Source organism: Coenobita brevimanus, chromosome 66 (assembly GCF_032717465.1).
Source record: "Coenobita brevimanus isolate Jiangsu-jjx chromosome 66, ASM3271746v2, whole genome shotgun sequence".
NCBI lineage: Eukaryota > Metazoa > Arthropoda > Malacostraca > Decapoda > Coenobitidae > Coenobita > Coenobita brevimanus.
Window position 1 is genome coordinate 13,696,551 of NC_137019.1, and position 26,640 is coordinate 13,723,190.

The 26,640-nt window shown below is 39.1% G+C and overlaps 1 protein-coding gene across 1 annotated transcript in view; it reads left to right on the forward strand.

Moving 5' to 3' along the window:
• The window catches only part of LOC145405368 (homeobox protein Hox-D4a-like), a 50,142-nt gene extending 27,269 nt beyond the window's left edge, over positions 1 to 22,873 (forward strand). Inside the window, exons 2-3 of the mRNA XM_080276772.1 lie at positions 20,152 to 20,172; positions 22,296 to 22,873. Coding sequence (XP_080132898.1) covers positions 20,152 to 20,172; positions 22,296 to 22,873 — 599 coding nt within the window. The remainder of the gene's footprint in view (positions 1 to 20,151; positions 20,173 to 22,295) is intronic.
• The last annotated feature ends 3,767 nt before the right edge of the window (positions 22,874 to 26,640 follow it).

Consider the following 26,640-nt stretch of genomic DNA (forward strand, 5'->3'; position numbering starts at 1 on the left):
TGAAAGTTGCAGTTACTCATCACAATCATATCCCACTCTTTACTTACACAACACCGATAACCACAAACACAATGTCATAGCAATCACAAGACACGAAAAATAAAGATGTTCATATACCATCTGTATAAATGTTGTATTCCAGACTTCTATCGTGCAAACTATATAATTTTAAAAAGAATGATCACCTGCAAAAAAAAAAAATGCAAATATAGCTTGCGTAGTATATCGTATTCAGATTTCTATTCAACGAAATTTAGGGTACTTGATTTTGAACATATATATTTTTTTCTTACTTAGCTATCCCCCACCTCTATTTTCAGAGGCACTGCAGATTTTTATTTATCCATTTCCATCGAAAAAATAGAAGAATTATAATTTCTTTTCTTCATAATTCGAGAGAAATTATCTAAAAACTAGATTCTTCCCTAAACATATCCAGACCATTTTTCACAGAAGTTTAGATTTTCACTTTATAACTAGAGTGCATTTTTCTAGATTTTTGTCAATTTTTACCAGATCAGTACCAATGCAAATTTAAGAAGATTATTCCCGTTTTCCTTAAACAATTTCAGAACACAAAGGATGATAGATAAGGAAAAATGTATTTCATACGTAATTAATTATGGAGGCTCTGATATATCTCTTATTGACTCTATTACCGCACTTTGTTATTTTCTTCCTTATCAACTTTAATTATCCATTTCCTTCTCGTCCCTCCTGATCAGTCTTCCACCAAATTCACACACACACACACACACACACACACACACACACACACACACACACACACACACACACACACACACACACACACACACACACACACACACACACACACACACACACACACACACACACACACACACACAGAACAATGGCTAGAAAAAAAAGGAAGCTAAGTAGGGAGACCAAAAAACAGCACTCGGGTAGGCTCTGGAGGCTCCTGGCACCTCATTCTTACAAACAAAATCTGTACCCGGCACCTTGATGTATTCCTGTATCCTGTTTATTCAAAGTCGACATCAGAAAGCCATAAATAACATCCATGAACTGTTAAGGAGTAATACGCAAAACAGACCGCAATGGAAGAAGTACCAAGAAGCTTCGCAAGAGGATAAAAAAAAAATAAGGTCTTGAATTCAGTGCTGTAAACTTCACAAATGGGAGAATTAGCACCCATATGTGGAAATTGTATTTACTGAGACGATGCAGCTGTTCTGACCCGACCCGGACCATCTTCTCATATCTGAAGAGGGTTGGAGTTCAGTCGGAGGGACGCAGGGGACCAAAAAGTGACCGAGACCGTAAAAGCTATATATATGGAAAAGGAAGACTGGCTGAAAAGTAATAGGTGGAGCTTTTAGGACTCGTATTTTCTCGTGAGGTAAGGAAGCTCCCCAACACCTCTTCCTCGGCGATTTGTTTTGTGTAGGGCTGGTTAATATCCTTTAGTACGTTATTTATGCTGAGTAAGGTGATATGCGAAGGATTTATATACCAAAGAAAAGGCCAGTAAAGCGTAATATACAAAATAAATCGCTAGGAAAAGGAGTTAGGGAGCTTCTTTGATTGACAATACGGACCTCTACTACCGTAATGAGGAAAGAAAGGGTGTGGAGAAGAGACATACAAGTAATGGGCAGGACTCGGAGGCAATTTATCTATTAATCAAACTGTCTGTCTATTGTCTAGGCTCTGTGTCCCAGTAAGTCGACCAGGATAACTTCGATTTAAAAAAAAAAAAAAATCATGTTTGTATGGGAGACTTCGTAACACCTTTTAACTGGTGATTTATTTGCATGATACATCTTACCACCGTCTAGTATGCTATATTTTCATCTCCTCAATACTGACATTGCTTGCATGAACAACTTCTACCAGGGAATATTAAGGAGTAACCTGCACAATAAATCGGTAAAGAGGGGGTGCGAAGGGACTCTCCTAAAGTCATCAGAACACAAGCCAGAGGGACCCAGGGTTGATTGAGACAGTAAAAGGTGTACCGGTACCACTGGGAAGACACGATTGACTGGGAACTAATGGGGGGACCTGTTAGGACTCTGTTACTGTAATGGGCAAAGAAAGGGTGTGGGGACGAGACTGGGAGGCAATTCTTCTATCTATCAAACTGACTGTGTATTGTCTAGGGGCTGTGTCGTCCAAGGTGGCTGCGACAAAGATACCACGCTGGTTCCCTGACACAATGGACCGTGAACTGGGTGGGAAGGAAGAGACAAGAAAGAGGTTACTTGCTCGTTTAAGTTTTATTCTTGGTATCCATAAACTAATATTCCTCAGCTCAGGCGTGATTAATCGAAGTAAAGGGGGTTCCATATCGTTTGGCCCGTTTCGTTTATAAAGGCTCTAACAAAGTAGCATGCGTCAGTTCTGGTCATCATATGGAGACTCTCAACGCTGTTCGATCTCTAGCCGTTTCTCTCTTCAGTCCCTTATCCCTGAGGTCACAATCTATAACCTAGTCCCAAGTCTTTTTCGGTCTACCCCTTGCAACCCTACCCTTAACGTTCACACTTCTCACCCTCTGCACCCAGCTGTCACTCTGTAGCTTCTCCACAGTCCCAAACCCAGAACTCCTTTAGTATGAGGCAGTTCCCTAAGAATAATACAGTTGTCTGAAGGTGTAACACTAGCCTCTCAATCCCTGACCTGTATTCTCGTCGAGTAAGAAGGTTCCCTAGCACCTCGTCCTTAACGATTTATTTTCCAAACTACCCACTAATATCCCTTTTTTTTTTTCTTATATCTTTTTATATCGGAATAGATCGCATGAATAACAGACAAGAATACAGTAACGATGCAGAATCAGAACTAAACCGTTAAGGAAGAGGTGTTAGTAAGCTCCCTAACTGCAGGAGAATACCGCTCCTTGAGAAATCGGAAATGTTGAAAAGCGTTACTAAACTGTAAATAATTGCTTAGGTGGGCATTAAAATATCGAGGCTAATTAGAGGAGAGGAGGAAATGCATCTTCTTACGATGAAAAGGTAAGGGTAAGGGCACAGGTGATCGGAAATGTCACCCCCCCCCCTCTCTCTCTCTCTCTCTCAAGGAAATGTGGTTAAAATCAAGGTCTACTTTGTACGGGACATCCTTAGTTTCCATGACACTACAGTTATAAAAATCAGAATAGGAAAAAAAAAGGTAATGTCGATTTTTATTACAAACTGAAGCATTAAAATACCAAGAGAGTACACACACACACACACACACACACACACACACACAAGGCCAAATAACTGAGGTGTAAAAAATATAATCAGGTGCTTAAGTAAGGCATGACCCAAGCAAAAGTGAACCGAAGGAGCACATCAGTCGATCGAGCAGGGCAGGCACATCATTTAAGCCTTCGAAGTAAGGTCACATAAGTCAAAAGTAAACGTAATGTAGTAAAAAACCTAATTGCCCAGTAGTATCCAAAAACAAATCATCTGAAATCTGAAGTAATCGACAGGAATGAAGTTTAAAACATCAAAAATATCTCGAATCCTGCAGGTGTTAGTGACCGTATTTATTTGCCCTTTGAAGAGTCTTGGAGGAGGAGGAGGAGAAGGAGGAGTGCAGAGGGCGCTACCGACCCGTCCATCACCACACTGTTAATTGTCTTCATATGATGGTTATATGAGAGGTTGCAGCTTGAGTATTACCAAAAAAAAAAAAAAAGAAGAAAAGAGAAAGAAAAAGAAAGAAAAAAGTGATAAAAAAAAAAGATCCTTGAAGTCTTAACATCTTCATCCGTCTATGGAAAAAAAATAAAAAATGTAATAAAAAACAAACATAGGTTCCAGCGTTATTTCACTCTTCGTTAGTGGCTTCATAAGAAACTACTGTATATACTGGGAAAAAAAGGAAATATCATCATCGTCATCATCCGCACTTTTTTTCCTCACTTAAAAATGGGAAAAAATGGAAAAAGGGAAAAATATATGGATGAGATGGAACAGTCAACAATCTCCTTAAGATAACACCATTTCCGTCTAGTTACGGGCAAGAATCATGAAAAAAAAAAAATAAATAATAGGGACTGATTTGTATTTTCCAAAACTTCAGCTGCCCTCTTCTGTTTGTTGTATGGGAGGATGCAGCTAGGGATTTTGGAATTAAAAAAGTAAAAAATATAAATCCTGAAATTGTATCGTCCCACATAATTTTATGGTTGCAGAAAAAAAATGAGTAGGGATACAGTTTCCTATCTAACGTGTTCTGTTTCGCTAAGTTGCAGCTTATAATATGTAGACATGGAAAAGTACGAGATGTAGATCGTAAAAATTATCCCTGAAATCTTCGGCCGTCAGAGTGAAAAAAAAAAAAAAAGTATAAGTACACAAACGTACAGTTTCCAGTTTGTTGCACCTTACAATGAACACAGTAATAATAATAATAATAGTAATAATAATAATAATAATAATAATAATAATAATAATGTTATTATTATTATTATTATTATTATTATTAATCTTATGAACGACGCCTTCTCAAGTGCTAAAGGAGTGAATTACAATACTCTTCTTACACATTACAGACAAGAATTACTTTTTAATAATACTAACTGGTCTCCTCTGCTGGACGTATTATATCAGGTTGCAGCTGAAATTACGGGTTTCGCAAAAATTTCCCTGAAAGCACATTACTTTCCTCTGTGTAGATGTAAAAATCAAGAAAGGCAATGTACATGTGGGAATTTATTAAAAATACAAGTACCTTCCTCTCCTACCTCGAGTATATGGGAAAATACTGCTTTGAATGTAGAGAAAAAAACTGGCATTGCAAAAATAGAAAAGAAAAATCGTATTATCTTCGTCTGTCTAATATTATGAAAAAAAATCCTCCGAAATTAGAGAAGATATTTATTTTCCATACTGCTACTTGGTCTCCTTTGCGGGTTACATGAGAAGATGCAGCTTGAGATGTGGAGGAAAAAAATGGGCCAAAAAAAAAAAAAGGGGGGGGGTTATAATAGCATTTTCCCAAGCGTTTGATCGAGTAGGGAACGGCTGAGATGGGATATATAGTTTCCATAACGTTTTTTTTTTTTTTTTCCTGCTAGTTCTGTGAGAGGATGCACTCTGGAATCTCAAGGGAAAAAAAGGCAAAAAACATCCTTGACATCATAACTTTCCACTCGTTTAAAGGGGTATGAAAAAATTGAGATATGACTTTTTTTTTTCATACAGGTGACCTTTTTTTTTTTTTTTTCCCCTAATACAAGATCTTATGGTGTGGATGTAGGGTAAATAATCGAACTCGCTAAAAGTGTACCGTAACTAAAACTGAATCTTCCTACGTGATCTTAGCCAAGAGAAAACACTGACGAGGGCTTTGTTTACCATATTACGAACCGATCGCTATTGCTGGTTATGTGTAGGAATGCACTTTAGATCAAGAAGAAAGAAAGAGACAAAGAGAGACAGAATGAAAGAAAGAAAGAAAAAAAAAGTATTAAAAAATCCCAAGTTCCCCAATGCTTCTATAGGTGTGAAGCGGAAAATGGAAATCTTTAGCCAATTTTCAAAGCCTGGGTTTATTTTGTGACAATGCTACCAATTTTCCGTCAGTAGTCAGGGGAGGGAAACAGGGCTTACAGAAAAAAAAAAATCTAGAAAATACGTCTCCAGGCAGTTCTAAGGGCATGAAACAGGTGAATATATCCAAATAATAAGTAAAGGTGGGAATGAATTTACTCCTAATATTATCTGTGGTGATTGTGAAGGCGTCAAGAGCGAGGCTGGGATGTTACATGTCAGTGTTGTTGTGTCTTGGGATGGGTAAGGGAAAAGCAGGATTCAGAAATTACTGTAACTGATTGGCGTGTTTTGTGTGTGTGTGTCTGTGTGTGTGCGCGTGTGTGCGTGTGTGTGCGTGTGTGTGTGTGTGTGTGTGTGTGTGTGTGTGTGTGTGTGTGTGTAATGTTAATTATAATAATATTTACCAACTGTACGTCCTAATTTGTGTGCATGCTATAACAGCTTTAAAGTACTCTCATCCCTCACAACAAACACCCACACCATCATCCATACTCGTACCTACACCATCCCTCACAACAAACATCCACACCCTCGTCTATACTCGTACCTACATCCACACCCACACCAACACCAACACCCTATAACAACAACTCAAGAGGTGTGAAGAAGGTAAATGGGCTCCTTCCCCCGCATCATTTACCCTTTATTGCAGTAGATTAAAACCCCACCAGGCAGAAGGAATGAAGGAGGAGAAGGAGCTGAGGTATGAGGAAGTGCGAGGCGCTTCCTGTCTTACTCTCACATCCGTAAAACAACCACTTTTTTTTTATTTTTTTGCTATGGACGTACTTTGGTGTTTTCCTTTACTCTGACACCTGGCGATCTTATGCAGGTGGGAGAAATCTTAATACATCAGACACAAGGACTGAGAATATAAGGACACACCATCTACCGCCCTGGACGCATTGTTATTCCTTTTCTGGCTGACAACTTATATTATTTTACTCATAGATATCCTGGCAGTCAAAGAGTTACATGAACCTCAACTGACCCTCTTTTTGCTAGAGGTGAACATCCTTTTTTTTTTTTTTTTTTTTTTTTTAAATTCAGCGTAACACGTGACTCTGCGTAATTTTGACACATTTTCCATGGCGATTTACTTACGGCGTGATGTGTATTATATATAAATAAGGAAAGGTGCCACGAAGACTCACATGCCACCACCAATACAGCTTAACTTCTTCAATCCAGCGACGTATGCTCTGTATTCCAGCCCCCATCACACGATATTATTTACCGTTTCAGAGACCTTTTGTATTTACCCTCTCCATGGCAAAAAATCTCCCCTAATCTAAGCAAAATCGTCTGGTGAGAGCAAAATTAAATTGAATATTAGGGCACCGTGGAGAGAGTTTTATATGGTTAAGCGCTTTACTCCCTTTTTCGAACGAAGAAAATGGTCATTCTTGAATAAGGTATATCTCTGAAAATTACTGCATATTATTTGCTGTTATCGTGAATGTTGTTTATTATTTTAGGTTCATTTATTTCTGTTCATACGTAATCTCTTTATCTGTAATTGGGAAGCAGTGTAATGTGTGATTATGTAATGTCTTGCAAGGACACAAGAGACAGGATCGAGAGCGCACACACACACACACACACACACACACACACACACACACACACACACACACACACACACACACACACACACACACACACACATCAAAGCTCAAAAACTCACAGCCACATCCATACAACATCCAAACCTGTTTCAAAACAATCCTACTTTTTTTTTTTTTTTGAGAAGTAGGAAACATAGGAAAACTCTCTACCTTTCGTTCCCTTGTCCTTCCATCAAAGACAGTCATAGTTACGACTTTGAACTGAACGTAAATATGTTCAAGAATCCCATCCCGTGATCCTAGAAGTGAGAAAGAAAGCCTGTACTCCATCAGAGCCTCTGCCTCTGTTTGTAAATATAGCCTCTCTTCCTCCTCTCCTTATATTTACAAAAGAGGGGTTAGTTACCAGGCACTCCTGTAAATTCTGAACGGGATATTTGTATACACTGACGAGTACTCCCCGTGTGTGTGTGTGTGTGTGTGTGTGTGTGTGTGTGTGTGTGTGTGTGTGTGTGTGTGTGTGTGTGTGTGTGTGTGTGTGTGTGTGTTTCTTGTATATATTTTTCTGAATTTTCATACACCTAAAACTTGGTCAGTGACTGGTGATAGTATTCAGTAACTGCGTAAAATTATTTTCTTTTTTTTTTCTTTTTTTTCTTTCTTTTTCTTTCTTTCTTTCTTCTTTTTTTCTTCCATTCTTTCTTTCCCTTTTTAATAATCACAGGATCCTATGACTCCCCCATGACTGAAATGAATCGTCAGCTTTATCTGAAATGGAATATGGACCATGAGAGTTACAATATTGAAATCATTACCTTTTTTATGCCATTATGACTCACTCAGCTAAAGAAAATCATCTGGTATCGGCAAGAATGCAATACTAGAGTTGTGCCAATCGTGATGGAGTTAAAAAGTTTTGCCTCACGAGACGACGATAATAAGGAAGATGATTTTGCCTTTTTAACAGTTCTCAATTCTCAGTAATTAGGATTCAAGATATCACAAGTGACAAGGAGGAGTTTTAGCAAAACTTTTCTGTACATACAAGCTGATGAAGCGGGAAAACTTCTGGTAATCAAAGCGATATTTTGATGTTTCTTTAATCTCAATAATTTCAAGATAGGGCGATTACTGGCAGTGATAATTCTGACAATTACTAAGTCACTTAATCTGACGGCCGAAAGTATTGTATCACTTGAAATTAAGGGAAGAAGTCTAGTTATCGGACGCTATTGTAATAACGCGCGATATAGCTGATCATGTGAACGTGTGTGGCACGTAGGAAGACTGCTGGGCCTCAGGAAAGGAATTATTAAGTACTGTATATGGCTAGAGTCGGACACATAAGGAAAAAAAAAATGAGTGACTCAACTTAACCTCTTTACTCCGACAGCACATATTTATTTATTTTTTATTTTTTTAATATTTATTAACTTATTTTTTGTCGCCGGAGCCGACAGATAAGATAAGAGGACATCAGATTGTGCTTGCTAATTTCAGGGAGTCCTCAGCAGACATCACGAGACATCAAACTGAATGGCAAGCGGACTCTAAAGACTTGATTCTGAAGTTGAGACATAAAGGTGATATAAGAAGACATCAAGAGACACCAGGACACATCAGTGTATACACGTGAATTTCAGTGAACGCAGAAGCTGACATCATACATCAACCTGCAGATCCGAACTAGTATGAATATTGAAACTGACAGAGACATAAGGAGACATCAGGAGGAATCAGACAAAAGAAATACAGATAATACAGAATGAATCCAAATCTTATATCAGGTGACACCAGAAAGAATAAATGGAAAACTTTTATGAAATGGCTGGGTATAAATTGACAGCTAAATATCGATACATCAGATAATGACTTTTGATAATTACGTAGACAATGAATGTAGAAATTGACAGATAAAACAGGAGACTAGACAGGACATCAGCACGTAGAAATGAGGACACTTTAGAATGAATGCTAATGTTGACAGTCGTGAGGACATCACAGAATAATTAAGGGGACATCAAAACGAATACTCCTTGGCTATACAGTACGAATATAGTTAACAGACAAAGAGACATCAAGGGACATCAAAGCACACACATGAGGACGTCTAATGCTGCGAACATCTTTACTGAGAGTGGGAGATTCTGATGGATATTTTGATGAAGATTTTGATGGAGATTCTGACTGAGATTTTGATGGAGATTCTGACTGAGATTTTGATGGAGATTTTGATGGAGATTCTGACTGAGATTTTGATGGAGAGTCTGGTGGAGATTTTGATGGAGAGTCTGGTGGAGATTTTGATGAAGTGTCTGGTGGAGATTTTGATGAAGAGTCTGATGGAGATTTTGATGAAGAGTCTGGTGGAGATTTTGATGGAGAGTCTGGTGGAGATACTGATGGATATTTTGATGGAAATACTCAAAAATTATGTGACGAGATCTTACGGGGATAACAGTATTCCAGCTCTGCGGTAAATTAATACTGGATGATGATGATGATGATGATGATGATGATGATGATGATGATGACGATGACGATGATGATGATACTGATGATGATGATGATGTTAATGAGAAAAATAATTCCTTAGTATATGACTAAACAATTTTGTGTTTTGGTGGAGTGTTACTGATGATGATGATGATTATGACGATTGTACTAATATACTGAGAACGATGCCTGTGGAGAGAGAGAGAGAGAGAGAGAGAGAGAGAGAGAGAGAGAGAGAGAGAGAGAGAGAGAGAGAGAGAGAGAGAGCGCAGTAGACGCCATTTTGTCGGTGTGGCTGTAGGGATATCGGGGCCTCAGTGAAACGGGAAGGGGGGGGAGTCAGAGTGAGAGGGGGGGAGGGAAGAGGAGGGAGGGAGGCCTGCCAGAGGAGGAGAGAAGGCGGGGTGAAGGGGGGGAAGGGAGAGGGAGGGGGAGGAGGAGGCCCAGAGAGAGAGAGAGAGACAGCAGCTGGCCTCCCTTCCCTCTCTCTCTCTCTCTCACTTTTTCCTCTCTCACTGGTTTTTCCCTTTGCCAGCGCCCCTTGCAATGGAGGATGGAAAGCTTCAGTCTTGTTTCTCTGTCTGCCCGCCCTGTTAAATTGATTCTCTCTCTCTCTCTCTCTCTCTAAAAATCTTACAGCCAGAGGTACTGAATTTCTCTTACCCTTTGATGTCATGAGGATATGAAAAGTATGGTTACATCAGAATAATTTAGATAACACAGAAGAGGACAGCAGTTTGTAATAACCAAAAGAAATCGCTTACGAAGAGGTGTTAGGGAGCTTCCTTGACTGACGAGAATACGGGCTAAGGTGAAGTCTGCAGAATAAATCGCTACGGAAGAGGTGTTATAAAGGCTCCTATTCCAACAAACTACGAGATTAAGTTCAATGACACTCAATGATCTCTGTTTCTGCCATCCCGTCGTGCCTATTAAGGAGTTTCACTATAAACAGCGGTGCAAATCCATCCAACATCTCACAGGTCAGTCAGTAGATAGATAGATAGAAAGACAGATAGATAGGCAGGTAGATAGGTAGGTAGGCAGATAGACAGACACGGATATCAGAGCACACAAGCGGGTAGACAGACAGATCAGAGAGAGAAATTAAAACATAAGCCTGGGTATTTCAGCAAAAACGCCAAATACGAATATAATATCAAACACACGGACACACGCATCCATCCATCACATTTTTTTCATTTCGCTGCTTCATCTCTTTTTCAAAACAACTGAATATTCCACGCGTTAATGAAAGCACGCACGGCACAAACAGGGTCCAGTTGTCACAAAAAAAAAAAGAAAGAAAAAAGTAGGAATAGGGGAAAATACAGAGTTCGGCGAATAGGGGAATATATAGAGCTGGGCGTGGGAATAGAGGAATATACAGAGCTCGGTGTGGGAATATAGGAATATATACAGTAGAGCTCGGCGTGGGAATAGAGGAATATGTAGAGCTTGGCGTGGGAATAGAGGAATATATAGAGCTCGGCGTAGGAATAGGGGAATATATAGAGCTCGGCGTGGGAATAGAGGAATATACAGAGCTCGGCGTGGGAATAGAGGAATATGTAGAGCTCGGCGTGGGAATAAAGGAATATATAGAGCTCGGCGTGGGAATAGGGGAATACATAGAGCTCGGCATGGGAATAGAGGAATATGTAGAGCTCGGCGTGGGAATAGAGGAATATATAGAGCTCTGTGTGGGAATAGGGGAATATACAGAGCTCGGCGTGGGAATAGGGGAATACATAGAGCTCGGCGTGGGAATAGGGGAATATACAGAGCTCGGCGTAGGCACAGAGGCTTGGAAATAATGGAAGGCTATTAATCATTTGATAAAACAGATACACGCCATTTTTACTGTGTTTGGCCTGCCTAGTCCCGCGCAGCCCCACTACCACACTCCTCCCCCCCCTCCTCTCTCTCTCTCTCTCTCTCTCTCTCTCTCTCTTTCTCTCTCTCTCTCTCTTCTTTTAAATGATATACATTTCATATACTACCTCCTACGGACCTCCTCTCAGCCTCATCACTAAAAGGAGATCATTTTACGTAAGATACCGCTAGATTACTTTGTTCAACTATAGGGAGCCTCCTCGGACTGAAGGGGTTAGAAACATCTTTATTCCCCCTTTCATTACGATGACTCTTTCTTAATTATACTCCTTCCTCCAGACGATTTTATTCACCTTAAAGAAAACCCTTTATTAGTGAAGAGGTTAGTCCTCTCTCTACTAAAATCACATCTTGAACAGTAATGTAAAATCTCACGGCAAAAAGAAAGGCACAGGAGAGACATTGTTGTGGGTAACGGAGATTATTTTAAGTATTTTCACATGGGGTCATTTACGAACCTTAAAAGGAAATCATCAGGAGGTGGCAGGATACAAAATATAAAAGTCTTCATCAAAATGCGGGTGTTATTATTAGTCTGAATGTCATTTATATTTTTTTTAATATCAACACAAACTGCATAACAATACATGAAAATATTATCCTTCCATAAAATGTAAAAGTAAACAAATTAATCAAGCAGAGAAGTACTCATCTGATGTTGTAGCAAAGAAATAAGATCTTAGTATCAGGCTATATTCCAGCTGGTGCTAACAGATACTGGTCTACTGAAGAATATTCACCACAGCTAAAGGATTAGCATAGCTTTACATCCGAGGCCTTATATTATTCTTAGATGTCAGTATTCCTTATCAAACAAGTATCTTTAAAATCTTCCGAAAGGCCTATAGGGTAGAGAATTAGGGTTACAGATGTTGAGGGAAATGAATGTTCAGTTTTTGGAGGGGGAATTTCAGTTGTCAGAGATACCAATTACTGGGCTGACAAGAAAGATAATTAACCCTCTTATAATTGGGACAACTCTTAGTATTTTATTCCAGCTAATGCCATACAATTTCATCAAGTAACGAGTGAGTCTTAGAAGCCTGTGAGAGCTGTACAAAAATATTTTCTTTAAGGATTTTTCATGCATTGTCCTTTAGTGGAAAAAATACTGCTTATATTTCTAAAAGAGTTAAATATTATACTAATGTTAATAAATTTTTTGTATTTCTAGAAAGATTAAGAATACTCACTAAGAGAAATTAACCACTTATACTTACGGATGCAGAATATATTTTCACTGTTTATAAAGCTTATTTGTATTTATGGAAGTATCAGATATTTTCATTACTAAAACTTTCATTACTAAAATAATTACAGAAGCATTAAGTATTAAAAAAGATACATGTAGTTGTGGAATCATCCGTCTTCATCCATTATTAAAATATGGGCATAAATTTGTGGTAGGCCTGTGTGTGTCGGCATGGTGTCGGTGGGCGGGGTGTGTGTGAGCGGTGTAAGGGCTCTCCGTCACACACACACACACACACACACACACACACACACACACACACACACACACACACACACACACACACACACACACACACACACACACACACACACACACACACACACACACACACACACACACACACACACACACACACACACACACACACACACACACACACACACACACACACACACACACACACACACACACACACACACACACACACACACACACACACACACACACACACACACACACACACACACACACACACACACACACACACACACACACACACACACACACACACACACACACACACACACACACACACACACACACACACACACACACACACACACACACACACACACACACACACACACACACACACACACACACACACACACACACACACACACACACACACACACACACACACACACACACACACACACACACACACACACACACACACACACACACACACACACACACACACACACACACACACACACACACACACACACACACACACACCAAAATGAAGTAAATAAATAAATAAATATCCTTACCATTCACACCACTTATGCCACTCATTCCATTCATTCTACTAACACCACTAACCATACACTCCTCATACCATCCACACCACTGACTCCAATTCCAACCACACAACCACCTCCTAAGACACACCGACCTATGACTGGAGTTAGACAAAAAATTCCGCTACAACCTTATGAGAATATTCGTGTGTATTGTGTGCATATAAAACCAACACAACATTGCAAAAATATCACATACATTAAGGTAGAGGAATAAAATGACCATAACTTAGAGAAATGAATGTGGACTTGGGTGTATGAAGGAAGAACATCCCTATGAACTTTTTTACCGTTTGTCTATTGAAGAACTGCGAGGAACGGCGATACGGGATGTTTCTCATGTACAGGTTATGCAGGTGCGAGTGATTTACCTGCATAATTAACAGGCGTTACCCCATAATTTGGAGACTGCCGTGACTAATGTATACTACTCACAGAATCTGATTAGTGCAACGCAGGCGGAAATATTAGCTGGTTTATGAAATGTAGGAAAAAACTGACCTAATTTTACTACTTGCCATTTTTTTCCTTTTTAGCTAGTTAAGAATCGAAAGATACAACTTATCATTTTTAGTTGGTTTATGATGTGTAAAGAATAAAACTGGCTTAATTTAATGCTTGTCAAAACATTTTTTTATTTCATGAGTTGTAAGGAATAATTTCAACATAAAGTTTAATACCAGAATGTTACATTTTTTTACATATGAAAATTTTCAAATTATATAAACATGATTTTAATAAAATCATAATTACGGTGGCCAGTTTAGGAATCGTGTGGGAAAAACTTCTAATTTTAATGTTTATTCTTTGATGTTTTATGAATTGTGACGATAATCGGTCGCCTTAAAATACAATTAAAATTTACTGATTAGTCCACGTTGTACGTGAAACGTCTCAAAAAAAGAACTGTAAAAAAAAATGTGCGCACGGTTAGGCTTGTGATGCAGGGCTTGAATGATGTGTGAATGATTTGTGTGGCTCACTTCGCTTGGCAGGCTCTTGATAGTTCCCCTACTTTCATGACTTCTCTTTCCTTGTTTTTTGGATCTTACAGCACCCCATCCTTTAATGGAAAAATCCTGTGATGATGATGATGATGATGATGATGATGATTGATGATGATGGTGATGATGAGGATGAGGATGATGTTATTCAAAGACATAAGAATTTTTTGTTGGTTTATTCTTTACGAGGAAAAAATTTGATTTAAGTACTTATCATGTTTGCCAGTAGGTTTATGAACTGTGGGAAATGAACCTGGCCAAATTTATTACTTATCAAAATTACTTCTTCGTTTATGCATTATGAAAAACGATCTGATACATTTCGCGTAGAATACAGGCTATTTCTACTTAACATTTCAGTTCTACGAGTTACACATATTCTTCCTGCTATTCTCTAATGACTTTTCTTTTTTTCAACCCCAGGAGATATACCCTCGTAGTGAACGTATTATAGTGATCTGTTGCGGAACAAGAAGTAATATTATTCAACCCTTATGGCAACTATGAAAAGTTTGTGAGATTTATCCCAACATCCAAACCTCTGAAATGAATGCGAGTGATGACTGAATGAAAGTGCCGTCCATTTCTCCCACAGTTTCATGATAGTTCTTCTCCTCTGTGTTGTATGAGTGAATGGAAGTGTGAAACAAATTGGCACACTAAGTACAGTATACTTCCCTTGCTGTTGTGATTTTTCCCTTTTCCCACATTTTGATCCTATACCCATATCACGTTCAGTAGTTGGTGGATGCTCTTATGAAACTTCTATTATTATTATTACTATTATTATTATTACTATTATTATTATTACTATTATTATTATTATTATTATTATTATCTTCCCGCTTCTAGACTCTATGCCAGTTTCGTGTATAATACAGGGAACAAGAAACAACATTCATTTACGCTCGGCATTTTGAAGATAAATTTTCTACTTTTTAGTTTTCCCTTAATTTTTGATGGATCTTACCCACTCTAATAATACAGTGGGAAGATGACGCTGATGCTAATGATGCAGATTTTGATGCTGATTTTATTGATGATGATGATGATGATGAATCGAAACCTTAAGCCTGAAGGAGTAATTATAGCTTCCTTTTTAACCCAATACCACATGAATAAAGATTGACAACGTTAGCTACCATCTCTTAATTACACGCAGCCAAATCGTTATCTGTACATCTGTAGTATATTCCCCTTATAACTACCAACTAATTAGAATTCATTAGGTGCCATTATGCGTAACGTTATCGGCTGGTAAAAACATGCGCAAATTAAGCGTGAATACCAGATAAGCCAAGAGAGGTGTTGATGCAGACGTGAAGTGACGATGATGAGGCCTGCTCGTGTGTATCTGAAACTTATAAAGCCAAATATTTCACAGTGTGGTGTGGGTGGATATATTTTGTGTTCTGTTTCTTTTTCTTTTTTATTTTCCGTTCTTTTTCGCTTTTGCTGTCTTGTCCTTATTATCTATTCCTTCTTTTCTTTTCTTTTTTTCCTTTTCGCTTGGTACGGACCGTTGGAAAAGAAATTGGGATCTCAGCATGTTAATGGAAAAAGATACGCTGACAGAAAATTTTTGGCAGAACTACAATTTATACTGGTATGAGTAAGAAAAATGTACATAAAGGTATCACGACATCTTACGAACTTGCTAATTATCACCAAAATTTTCAACAAGAGCTAAATTCATTCCGATAAACACAGCCAGAAAAAAATACTTATAAACACAACCAGAAAAAATATTTACAACCATTAACGGAACTAAAAAACTGGCAAATAATCACCGAACAAATTTTGATGAACTATTTCAATTCAAAGTAACTAATATCCCAGAGAACAATACATCTTTTTACAGGAAATTTCGAAGTGTTACTTATGAACTAGATTTTTTTTTTTTTTTTTGAATATTTAAATATTTCATCATCAGGTTTTATCTTTGCACAAAGACCCTAAATAATTCACTCTAGCAAAGCGCAGAAAGGGTACCAAAACAGACTTAACTTCATTCACTATAATATACACCATAGTTTGAGATCCTCGATACTTCTTTCCGACAGTCTACCACAATTTTCCTTCTAAGTAAACCTAAAAATAACAGAGGAATGATGTGGTTTTCTATTCATAAGAAAGAAACTAAATACTGTTTTCTTAAGAGAGAGACTGTGAAGATGACGTCGTTTCCCCCCCCCTTTTTTTTTTTAGAACATCGATGAATCTAAAGGAGTATTCTAGGTGGCATGGCAAGCTTCGTAACGCCTCTTTCTTAGCGAGTTATTTTATTCGCCCCATTTATTTATACTGTATATTTTTTTTCAGATTTAACATGGGCATGGGTTGTATCAGTGCCACACCAAAGGATATTGAGGTGAAATGTACTGAACAAATCGCCAAGGAAGAGGTATTAAGCAGCTTCCAAACCCACTCAGAATACCGCCTTAAAACTTGGCCAGCCTATTCATTCAATATAAAGAATTTAGGAGCTGGGTTTTTCCTCACGGTCTCATCTTTGAAAATATAGCCTTGTATTTTTTTCCCCGGTGCTCGTTCATGTGATATAGCCATTGCCTGTTTTATTTATGCTACCGGTATATTCTTTCAACCCGAGCACGTCAATCTTTTATTCTTGGTACCACCAGACGATTTTATTTTCAACTTTGGAGAGATTGTTCGTGCTGATGGGGTTATGTATAGCCTTCATTCAGCCTTCTTTACCAGAGGGCTTTTTTAAGTTGAATAAAAATCTGTAGTAAAGACAATAATAAACTACTGTATAAATATTCATCATCGCCGCTAAACTGTTAAAAATTGTACAGAAAATCAGTCAGTTTTCTTCGTTTACGTCCTAAATTGCTTAAACAAATTTACTGTAAGTTTATATTACTCGAGAAATTGAAAGTGGCCATGAGAGTGTCAGTTCCTCAAATGGAGAAAATATTAGTTAACTTTCTCAGTACTAGAACGTCTATTTCATCTTATTCCTGCTACCGCCAGAGGATTTTGTTCAGCATTAAGGAGGTCTCTGGTAGTGAAGGGGTTAGGAACGATTTCCATTATCCCCTTTCACACAACGACATCTGATATATTGCTCTTGCTACCGTTAGACGATTTTTTTAAGCTTCAGAAAAAAGAAAAAAAAATACTAGTGAGCTGGCTAGATTTTCCTCATTTTACTCAGGCTGGTGTTAAAATTACTAAAACTGGCATGGCTATATACACAAACAGTATTTATTTTCTTTTTTTCGACTTTAATCGTGTGAGCGTGTCTAAACTAGAGGTACAATAAGAGACATTAGTTCTAATAACCCACCGCTTCTACTTCAAAATTATTAGGCAATGTCCTTTTCCTTCCTCCCTCATGCTTCATATCAGAGCCATCTATGGGCTAAAAAAAAATACCAAGCCTTCCTCATCTTAGGAAAGTCTGGAGTGAAACTTGGAAGCGGTGAAATACATTGCGAAATATATTGTGAATTAATGTGCCTCTGACTGTACAAATGATATCTATAGCATGATTGATTTTAGATCTAGCTTACATAATTTTTATTATTTTTTTTATAATTAGTAAGTCCGTGTGTTTGTGGGGTTAGGATGCGATCTAGTACCTTGCCTTGGTCTTCCACTTTGCCTGTGTCATCCTAAGTCTCTCATGGTCGCGTCTTCTCTGATATTTTATTCCCAGCAACGCCAGACGATTATATTCACCTAAGAGTATTGACACGGAAGGTTCAGAATGTTAGTATTATCATCATCAACCCTCTAATGGAAGGGATAACTCTAGAATACCACTTCCGCTAAAGAAATATGATTTTTATAAGATCGAGTGTAGGCGCATGCGTAGTAATATTTTCTCATATGAGGTTTATTTATTTACTATTACTGTATTATTTCTTTTAGGATCAAATAGGTGGCAAAAATATCAAAAGGAAGAGTGCCAGAGCCTCCTAAACCCACAGGAACGCGGCCCATTTTCAAGCAGGAGAAAAAGCACAATGTTTTTTTTTGCGTTTGGGCATTAAGTTTTCAAACTTCTCTCTGTATTCTTGTACGTGTGTGTGTGTTTTTTTTCTTTTAGTGTGTGTATTTACTTAAGGACTGAAATCACCCTGCATGATACACATTTTAATATATGCACAATTTATCTATAGACCTATTTGGAATAAGGTATATACTCAATAATCTTTTAATTAGTATAAACATTAGCTGCAGAAAAAAACACATATACAGTAGAATTACATTATCTGGTTATTGAATGGAGCACATTTCTCCTCTCACAACAAATTAACCCCTTTGGTACGATGACGGCATTTTATTCTAGCAACTGACAGGCGATTCTGCTCCACGCAGAAAATATATTGTAAGGAAAAGACCCTCCCCATTAACGAGTTCAACATGATAACGTCCTCAGTGTATCCTTGTTACCACCTGATAATTTTGTTCAAGTTATTGTAGATTTCTTTGGCTAAAGCAGTGAAAATACTTTACTACAGTGATGTCTGTTTGCACATTATTAATTTTATTCTACCAAATTATTTTATTCACTTTAGGAAACCCCGTAGTTGAGAGAAATTCAATGAAGGCTATACTGAACTGAATGAAGAAAATATTGAATTTAATGAAAGATGTACTGAATTTAATGAATGCTGTATCCTACCCCTCTGGTTCAAAAAGAAATCGTATGGAGATAGCAAGAGTAAAAATACGTCATCTTACTGAAGGGATTAATCTCCTCCTTTTGGTTCTCCTTCTTAGCACCTGCCATCTTTAGTGCCCTGTTTGGTGCTGTCCTGTGCTGCACGGTGCGTCGGCGTAGCACAAATAAAAGCCTTTCCCCCTCAAATCCCAGGACATTTGTGCGCTTTTTATGGCACTGAAGTAGAACCCAGACGCAACAGAGATATAGCAACAGCGATGAATGTTTTAATTATGCCCATATACTCGGCAATTTACTTTGCTCAAATTAATTCATCCATCTAAGTAAACATGACACTGTGAAACAAGACACACTAAAGACTCTTGTTTTTGTATATGAGGTATATTTTGACACCTCTCAAAATATGGTCGATTTATATTGGTGCTTATTCAAGACCTACGTTTTAATATTCAAGAAACTTCCTCCAGAAGGGAGAAAAATGTATTAATTCACTCTATCTGTGAGACAATATCAAGTATGCATTTTTGACAAGTACGCTTATGAGACTGAGATTTTTTTAAAGCTACTGTTGCAATAACTATTTCTGAGACCAAAGAAAATTATCAATACAAGATTAAAAACACAACTAGTGATGCAATAACTTTTTCTCACACCATGCCAAATAATCAGTACTATTTTTTCAAACTTAATATTGTAATAAAGACTGAAATTTCAACCCAGTAGCAATCTATTAACTTTATACGCAAACACATAACATCAGTTTGCCAAAAGAGCATCAATAAGCTAAAAATCTAATCCAGTTTGGGCTCTACCTCGGTGCTCCGCTGTTCACGCCAGAATGAGCTCGGGATTTCTTTACTTTAAGGATGTGAGCATGACATTAGATAACTCAGTATAATTTTCGCATTCTTTTACTCTCTTTGCAGAAGGGGCGGGAACCTTGTACGGTAAGTGAGCCAGTAGTTACGTTGCCAAGAGTATCGTGTTCATTGTAGGTTACGCAGAGGCAGCCTGGGGTTCCAAGATTTATAGCATGAACACATACAGTATCTGATGCCTTGCTGTAGATTCAGAACCCTTTGAAGACAGGAGATATTATTAATATTATTATTATTATTATTATTACTATTACTTTTATCATTATTGTTTTTATTATCTAGACTGACGAATATCTGATACCCTGTCGAAGATTCATAAACTTTTGAAGACACGGAATATTTTATTATTGTTACTGCTTATTATTTTTATTATTATTATTATTATTATTATTATTATTATTATTATTATTGTAGTTGTTGTTATTATGGTTATTATCATTATTATTATTAACTGATCATTGTTTTAAGATTAAATAATTTTAAGTAACCACTCTGAAGAAGTGAAATGTAGCTGCTCTGTTCTGCCTACCGTTAACTTTGAGTCATCTTTGGGGCACCCAAGTTTTCTAAAGGCTAGGGAATAGTACAGTACATATAATAACTATATTCTGCATTAAAGAGCAGTGACATCTTGATATACTTCCAAGCTAACTGATTCTGAAATACATAAAAGGAAAAGAAGTACTACAGTCAGTTTATGCTTCAAAGGTAATAATAATCTCTTAACATATTTGGATAAGAAGTAGACCTGAGGAGGTATATCAATGGTTAGGGTTAGTTAGGGAGGAGCGTGGTGACCGGAGTGACCCATGATGATGATGATGATGATGATGATGATGATGATATGATGATGATGATGACCCACACTTACAGCCCCGTCCAAGGGAGACACTGGCCAATTAGCGGTTCTCACAAGACTTGCCCATTAGTGTGTGTGTGTGTGTGTGTGTGTGTGTGTGTGTGTGTGTGTGTGTGTGTGTGTGTGTGTGTGTGTGTGTGTGTGTGTGTGTGTGTGTGTGTGTGTGTGTGTGTGTGTGTGTGTGTGTGTGTGTGTGTGTGTGTGTGAGAGAGAGAGAGAGAGAGAGAGAGAGAGAGAGAGAGAGAGAGAGAGAGAGAGAGAGAGAGAGAGAGAGAGAGAGAGAGAGAGAGAGAGAGAGAGAAAGAGAAAGAGAGAGAGAGAGAGAGAGAGAGAGAGAGAGAGAGAGAGTCGTTGGATGAGAAAGAAAGCGAGAGAGAGGGAGGAAGAGAGATTCCTGCCTCGGGCCTCCCTATCTCCCATGACGCCCACCGCGGCTCTTGTAATGGCCGCTTTGTGCCTGGTTTCCTCACCCGCGGGAAACCTCTGATGTAAAAATAAATTCTCCTCCTCCTAATTTTTTTCCGTGGAATTCTAAGCGTAATCATTAATGGAAGATGATATTAAAAACTGCCTCCTTAGTCATGATAAGTTTAAAGGAATAAAGGAATTGTCCCACAAAATTTTAGGTGAACATTGACATAGCAGGACGTAAGACTAAATTCTCTTGTCCCCAAATGTTCCGTGGAATTCTTGGGGAGAACCTGAAGTACAATTACATAATCTTGTTACTAAAATTACAAAGTATTTTTAGTTGAAACCTAGTTCAGAAATCAGCTCCCTTACTCTAAGAATATCCATGGAATTCTCAGTAAGAACAAACAAAAATTGATGTTAATAGTAGGCTATATTTCCATACTCCTAGAATGTCCATGGAATTTTTTTAGTCTCAGCACTAATGGGCTTAAGTATGTCTTGTTTCACAGTGCCTTTTTTCTGAAACCGATGTATTGTATCCACAATCTAAAATATACAGAATCGGTATGTGATTATAATTTACATGCTGACAGTAATACTTCCTGTACTCTATCAGTAGGTGGGTATAGTTCGCATACTGACATTAAACAACATAACTGCAGTGTTGGTATAATTGTATACCTTCATAAATAAGTATAATTTCTCTATCTTGCCATAATTCTCATACCAACAATAATCAACACACTTTCAGTTTGTGGGCAAAGATCACAGTTTAACATTAACCAATACAGTTTCAGTGAGTGGCTATATTTCACTCGGCGAGTGTAAGTGTTGAAGGTAAGTGTTGTTGTAGATGTTGTAAGCTAACCCCGCTGTAAAGGCACGTAGCTAAGCCACTGTGTTTGTTGTTCTTTTACAGCCAATGGTCAGTTCCAGCCGGGATGCGAACCTAAGCGCCAGCGGACGGCCTACACCAGACACCAAATACTGGAGCTGGAGAAGGAGTTCCACTTCAACAGATACCTGACGCGACGACGGAGGATAGAGATCGCTCACTCACTTTGTCTATCCGAGCGACAGATCAAAATATGGTTCCAGAACAGGAGGATGAAGTGGAAGAAGGACAACAAGCTGCCCAACACCAAGAATGTGAGGAGAAAGACCAACCCAGCGGGGGTGACCACCACCGTCACTCCAAAGAACCAGCAACAAAACCAGACACAGAACCAAAATCCCGCACAGAACCCAGCAGCACAGGACCAACAGCACACCCAGCAGCAACAGCAACAGCAGCAGACTGCACAGCAGCAGGCAGTACAACAGCAGGCAGCACAGCAACAACAGCAGCAGCAACAACAAGGGGCACCTCACCCAGGGGGGCATCCTCCCGGGTACCCACATATGGGCGGGGGGATGATGCCCCCTGGCCTCACACCCATCTCAGCCCCCTACCCGCACGGAGCCATGAAGCCAGACTACGGCCTCACCACGCTATAAGGAAGGGCCGCCCCGTCCTCCAGCTTTACCTGCTCTCGTGTCCACACCTCCCAGCCCCACTTCATCCCTCTCCTGCTGCTGCTGCTACTGCTGCTGCTGGTGTCCTGTTCGACCTGCCTGGCCCGAAGTCTACCTGCTGTTCGACTTGCCTGGGCCAAGGTCTGTCTGAGGGTCGACCTGCCCTGCTCAGAGTCTGCCTGCTGGTCGACCTGTGTGGGCCAGAGTGTGCCTGTTGCCCTGGCCGCTTGACAGCCGGGCTAGAGTGGCCAGGTGGTGGCGCTGTGCTCCCTGAGCCGCTACTGTCTGGCTTCGCTGCTCAGTGGCCGCACACGACATGGATTCACAGACTTACGATCAATTCTCTGCTGTAACTAGGATCTGTTATTGTAGTAGAGACAAACGAAGATAAATATATACGTAGGGAGAAAGAAACAAGAGAGCAAATTCCCCGACGAACGGAAACCAGCAATAAAACTGAGGCGTCGAAAAAAAAAAAAAAAAAAGGTTAATTTCCAACATCAATCATCTACAAGGGTCCGTGTTCTGGCAGTCTGAAAGGCCTTTTATCGTCTCTTCCTTACAATCTTATTACTGAATATTATCACGATATTCGCTTACTTTATCAAAAAAAAAAAAAAAAAGACCATTGTCACACAGGACAATAACAAGGAGTAAAAAACTAAAAAAATTATGATAAGGAAGAGGCGTAAGAAGGCCTCCTAAGCTCTAGAAAAAAACGGCTTAAGGAAACAAAAAAGGAAAATGCTGAATCTTTCCATGTTTCTTGTGCTACCTGCAAAAACACTTCTTAGTTACGAGGGGAATATCATCGTAAGTTGCCTATGGTGAATCTGAGCCTATGGAGTGTAAAAGAAATGCTACTTATCTCAGGGTTGTGTGTGTTTGTGCTGCCTATATATTGCACCGTGTTCTCGTTCCCGTAGCAGACTCTCCTAGCAATTCTTCCTTAGCGATTTATTCTGCAGGTTACATTTTACTTTCCTTCGGTATGTTATCTATTAGTTTTTAACCCCTTCACTGCTATGACCTTTTTATGCCTGCTATCCCCAGACGATTTTTTTTCAGACAGGAGGCTTTTGGAACTGAAGGGGTCAGATACAGCCATCACCATCCCTTTCATTACTGAGACTTCTAAGCTTAATATAATCATCTACAGATTTTACTGAAGCTGAATAAAATAGTTTGGCAGCAGCAAAAATAAAATACCTGGAAAATGAACACGTCACCATACATAAGGGGCAAAGGTGTAATGGCAAAAAATAAATCGATTATGAAGAGGTGCCACGAAACTGAACGAGAATATGAACATTACCCTTTTCAGTTCAAGGACAATATTTATATCCTATTCTTGCCATTTACAGACATTTTCATTCAGTTCAGGGGATTCTTTTTTTTTTTATTTTTTTTAATACTGGTACACTTATACACAGCCTTCAGCAACCCCTCCAACTAGACAATCTTCTTTTTTATGCTGGTGGGGTTAGATACAGAATTCATAAACCCTTCCAACACGAGAGAGATTTCCAAAGCTGATTAAAATCGTCTGGAGGAAGCAGGAATAAAAACAAGGTCCTCGCAGTGAAGTGGTTCTAGACAACAAACCCGCGCTACCTTCTGTTATCGCCATTGCGCATCACTCCACTTTTTTCTGTTATTATTATTATTATTATCATTCTGACACGGAACCACACTTTTGTCGACTAGCAAAACTCCCCATTACCTTTTCCTTACCAGTTAATGTCAACTTATCGCACCGAAATATTCCCTCGTATGTTACTTCCGCAATTTTAGTCGATATTAAAAAGAGCAACGATCAATAAAATAGTATGGTAAGGTGTACAAAATAAACCGCTAAGGAAGAAGTGTTAAGAAAGCCTCCTGGGTCGACGAGAAGACGGACCTTGGTAATTTTGGGAATATTTTCAGAAAAAGTAATATTTTGAGGACATAATAGCAATAGTGTTTATCTGCTCGGGTGTTTTAAGAGTATAGTGCCCCAAAGAGATATGGAAATTATAATAACATAATGTGTGATACGTGTGTGTGTGTGTGTGTGTGTGTGTGTGTGTGTGTGTGTGTGTGTAATCAGTGAGTGGGTAAATAAATAAGATATAACAGGTGCCTGTGGGAAAATGAATAAATGTGATCGGTAGGAGTGAGTTAGTAAATAACCTCAGTAATTACCTAACAATGATGAAAATGTATTGTGAGTCTGAGTGAGCGTTTGTATGAGTAAATGAGTGCATGACCCCATTACTGGCCAGTCAGCAAATGTAATGTGGAGTGAGTGAGTGAGTGAGTGAATGAGTGCGTGAAGTGATCTCAAATTTGGCTAGGGCAGTATCAGTATCGCACGTCAACATTCCCCCCCTTTTTTTTTTTTTTTTTTTATTATCTTTCCCTTACATCGTACGATATATCAGTATGAATTACAATTTTTGAAACTGGAAAAATACCACTCAAATCTAGGAACATCGAGATTAAACCTCAATTTAGGAAACCAGCTTAATGATAGAGTCACACTTTATATTCCAATTCTTTACCTATTCTTACGCATCAGATTTATAACGTAAGCCATTGAGTAAATAAAAATAACACCGTAAAACACACACACACACACACACACACACACACACACACACACACACACACACACACACACACACACACACACACACACACACACACACACACACACACACACACACACACACACACACACACACACAGACACAGACACACACACACACACACACACACACACACACACACACACACACACACACACACACACACACACACACACACACACACACACACACACACACACACACACACACACACACACACACACACACACACACACACACACACACACACACACACACACACACACACACACACACACACACACACACACACACACACACACACACACACACACACACACACACACACACACACACACACACACACACACACACACACACACACACACACACACACACACACACACACACACACACACACACACACACACACACACACACACACACACACACACACACACACACACACACACACACACACACACACACACACACACACACACACACACACACACACACACACACACACACACACACACACACACACACACACACACACACACACACACACACACACACACACACACACACACACACACACACACAAGATACTGCTTCTTTGGGCGGCGGTCAGATCCAGGGCATCTAGAGTCTCCTGGTCAGAACTAAACTGCTCCCTTGACGCCGACTCTGAACCGCCTTAATCCTACTTCAAAGACACCCGAATTTCGACACATAATTAGTCCATGGAGAGGAAGGAATGGGAAGAGGGTGGCGAAGATGGGGAATAGAAGGATGGGTAAAAGGACGAGAAGGAAGGAAGGAGGGATGGAATGAGACTGAATGACAAAGAAATGAAGGGACGGAAAAAAGGGCGAAATGATGAAAGAAAGAAGAGGGAAGGAGTGAGAAAGAAGGCTCAGAAAAGGGAAGACAGAAGGAGGGTGGAAAAAAAAAATAATGAAGAAAGGGATTGAGACAGGGAGAGTAGAAAAGGAGGAGTAAGGGGTGTAGGAAAAAAAGAATAGGAGGTGGAAAAAGGGAGGGAAATGGGAAGGAAAGGTTAAGCTTAATTGTAGTTAATCCTAGCCTGCCCCTCCTCCTCCTCCTCCTCCTCCTCCTCCTCCTCCTCAAGTC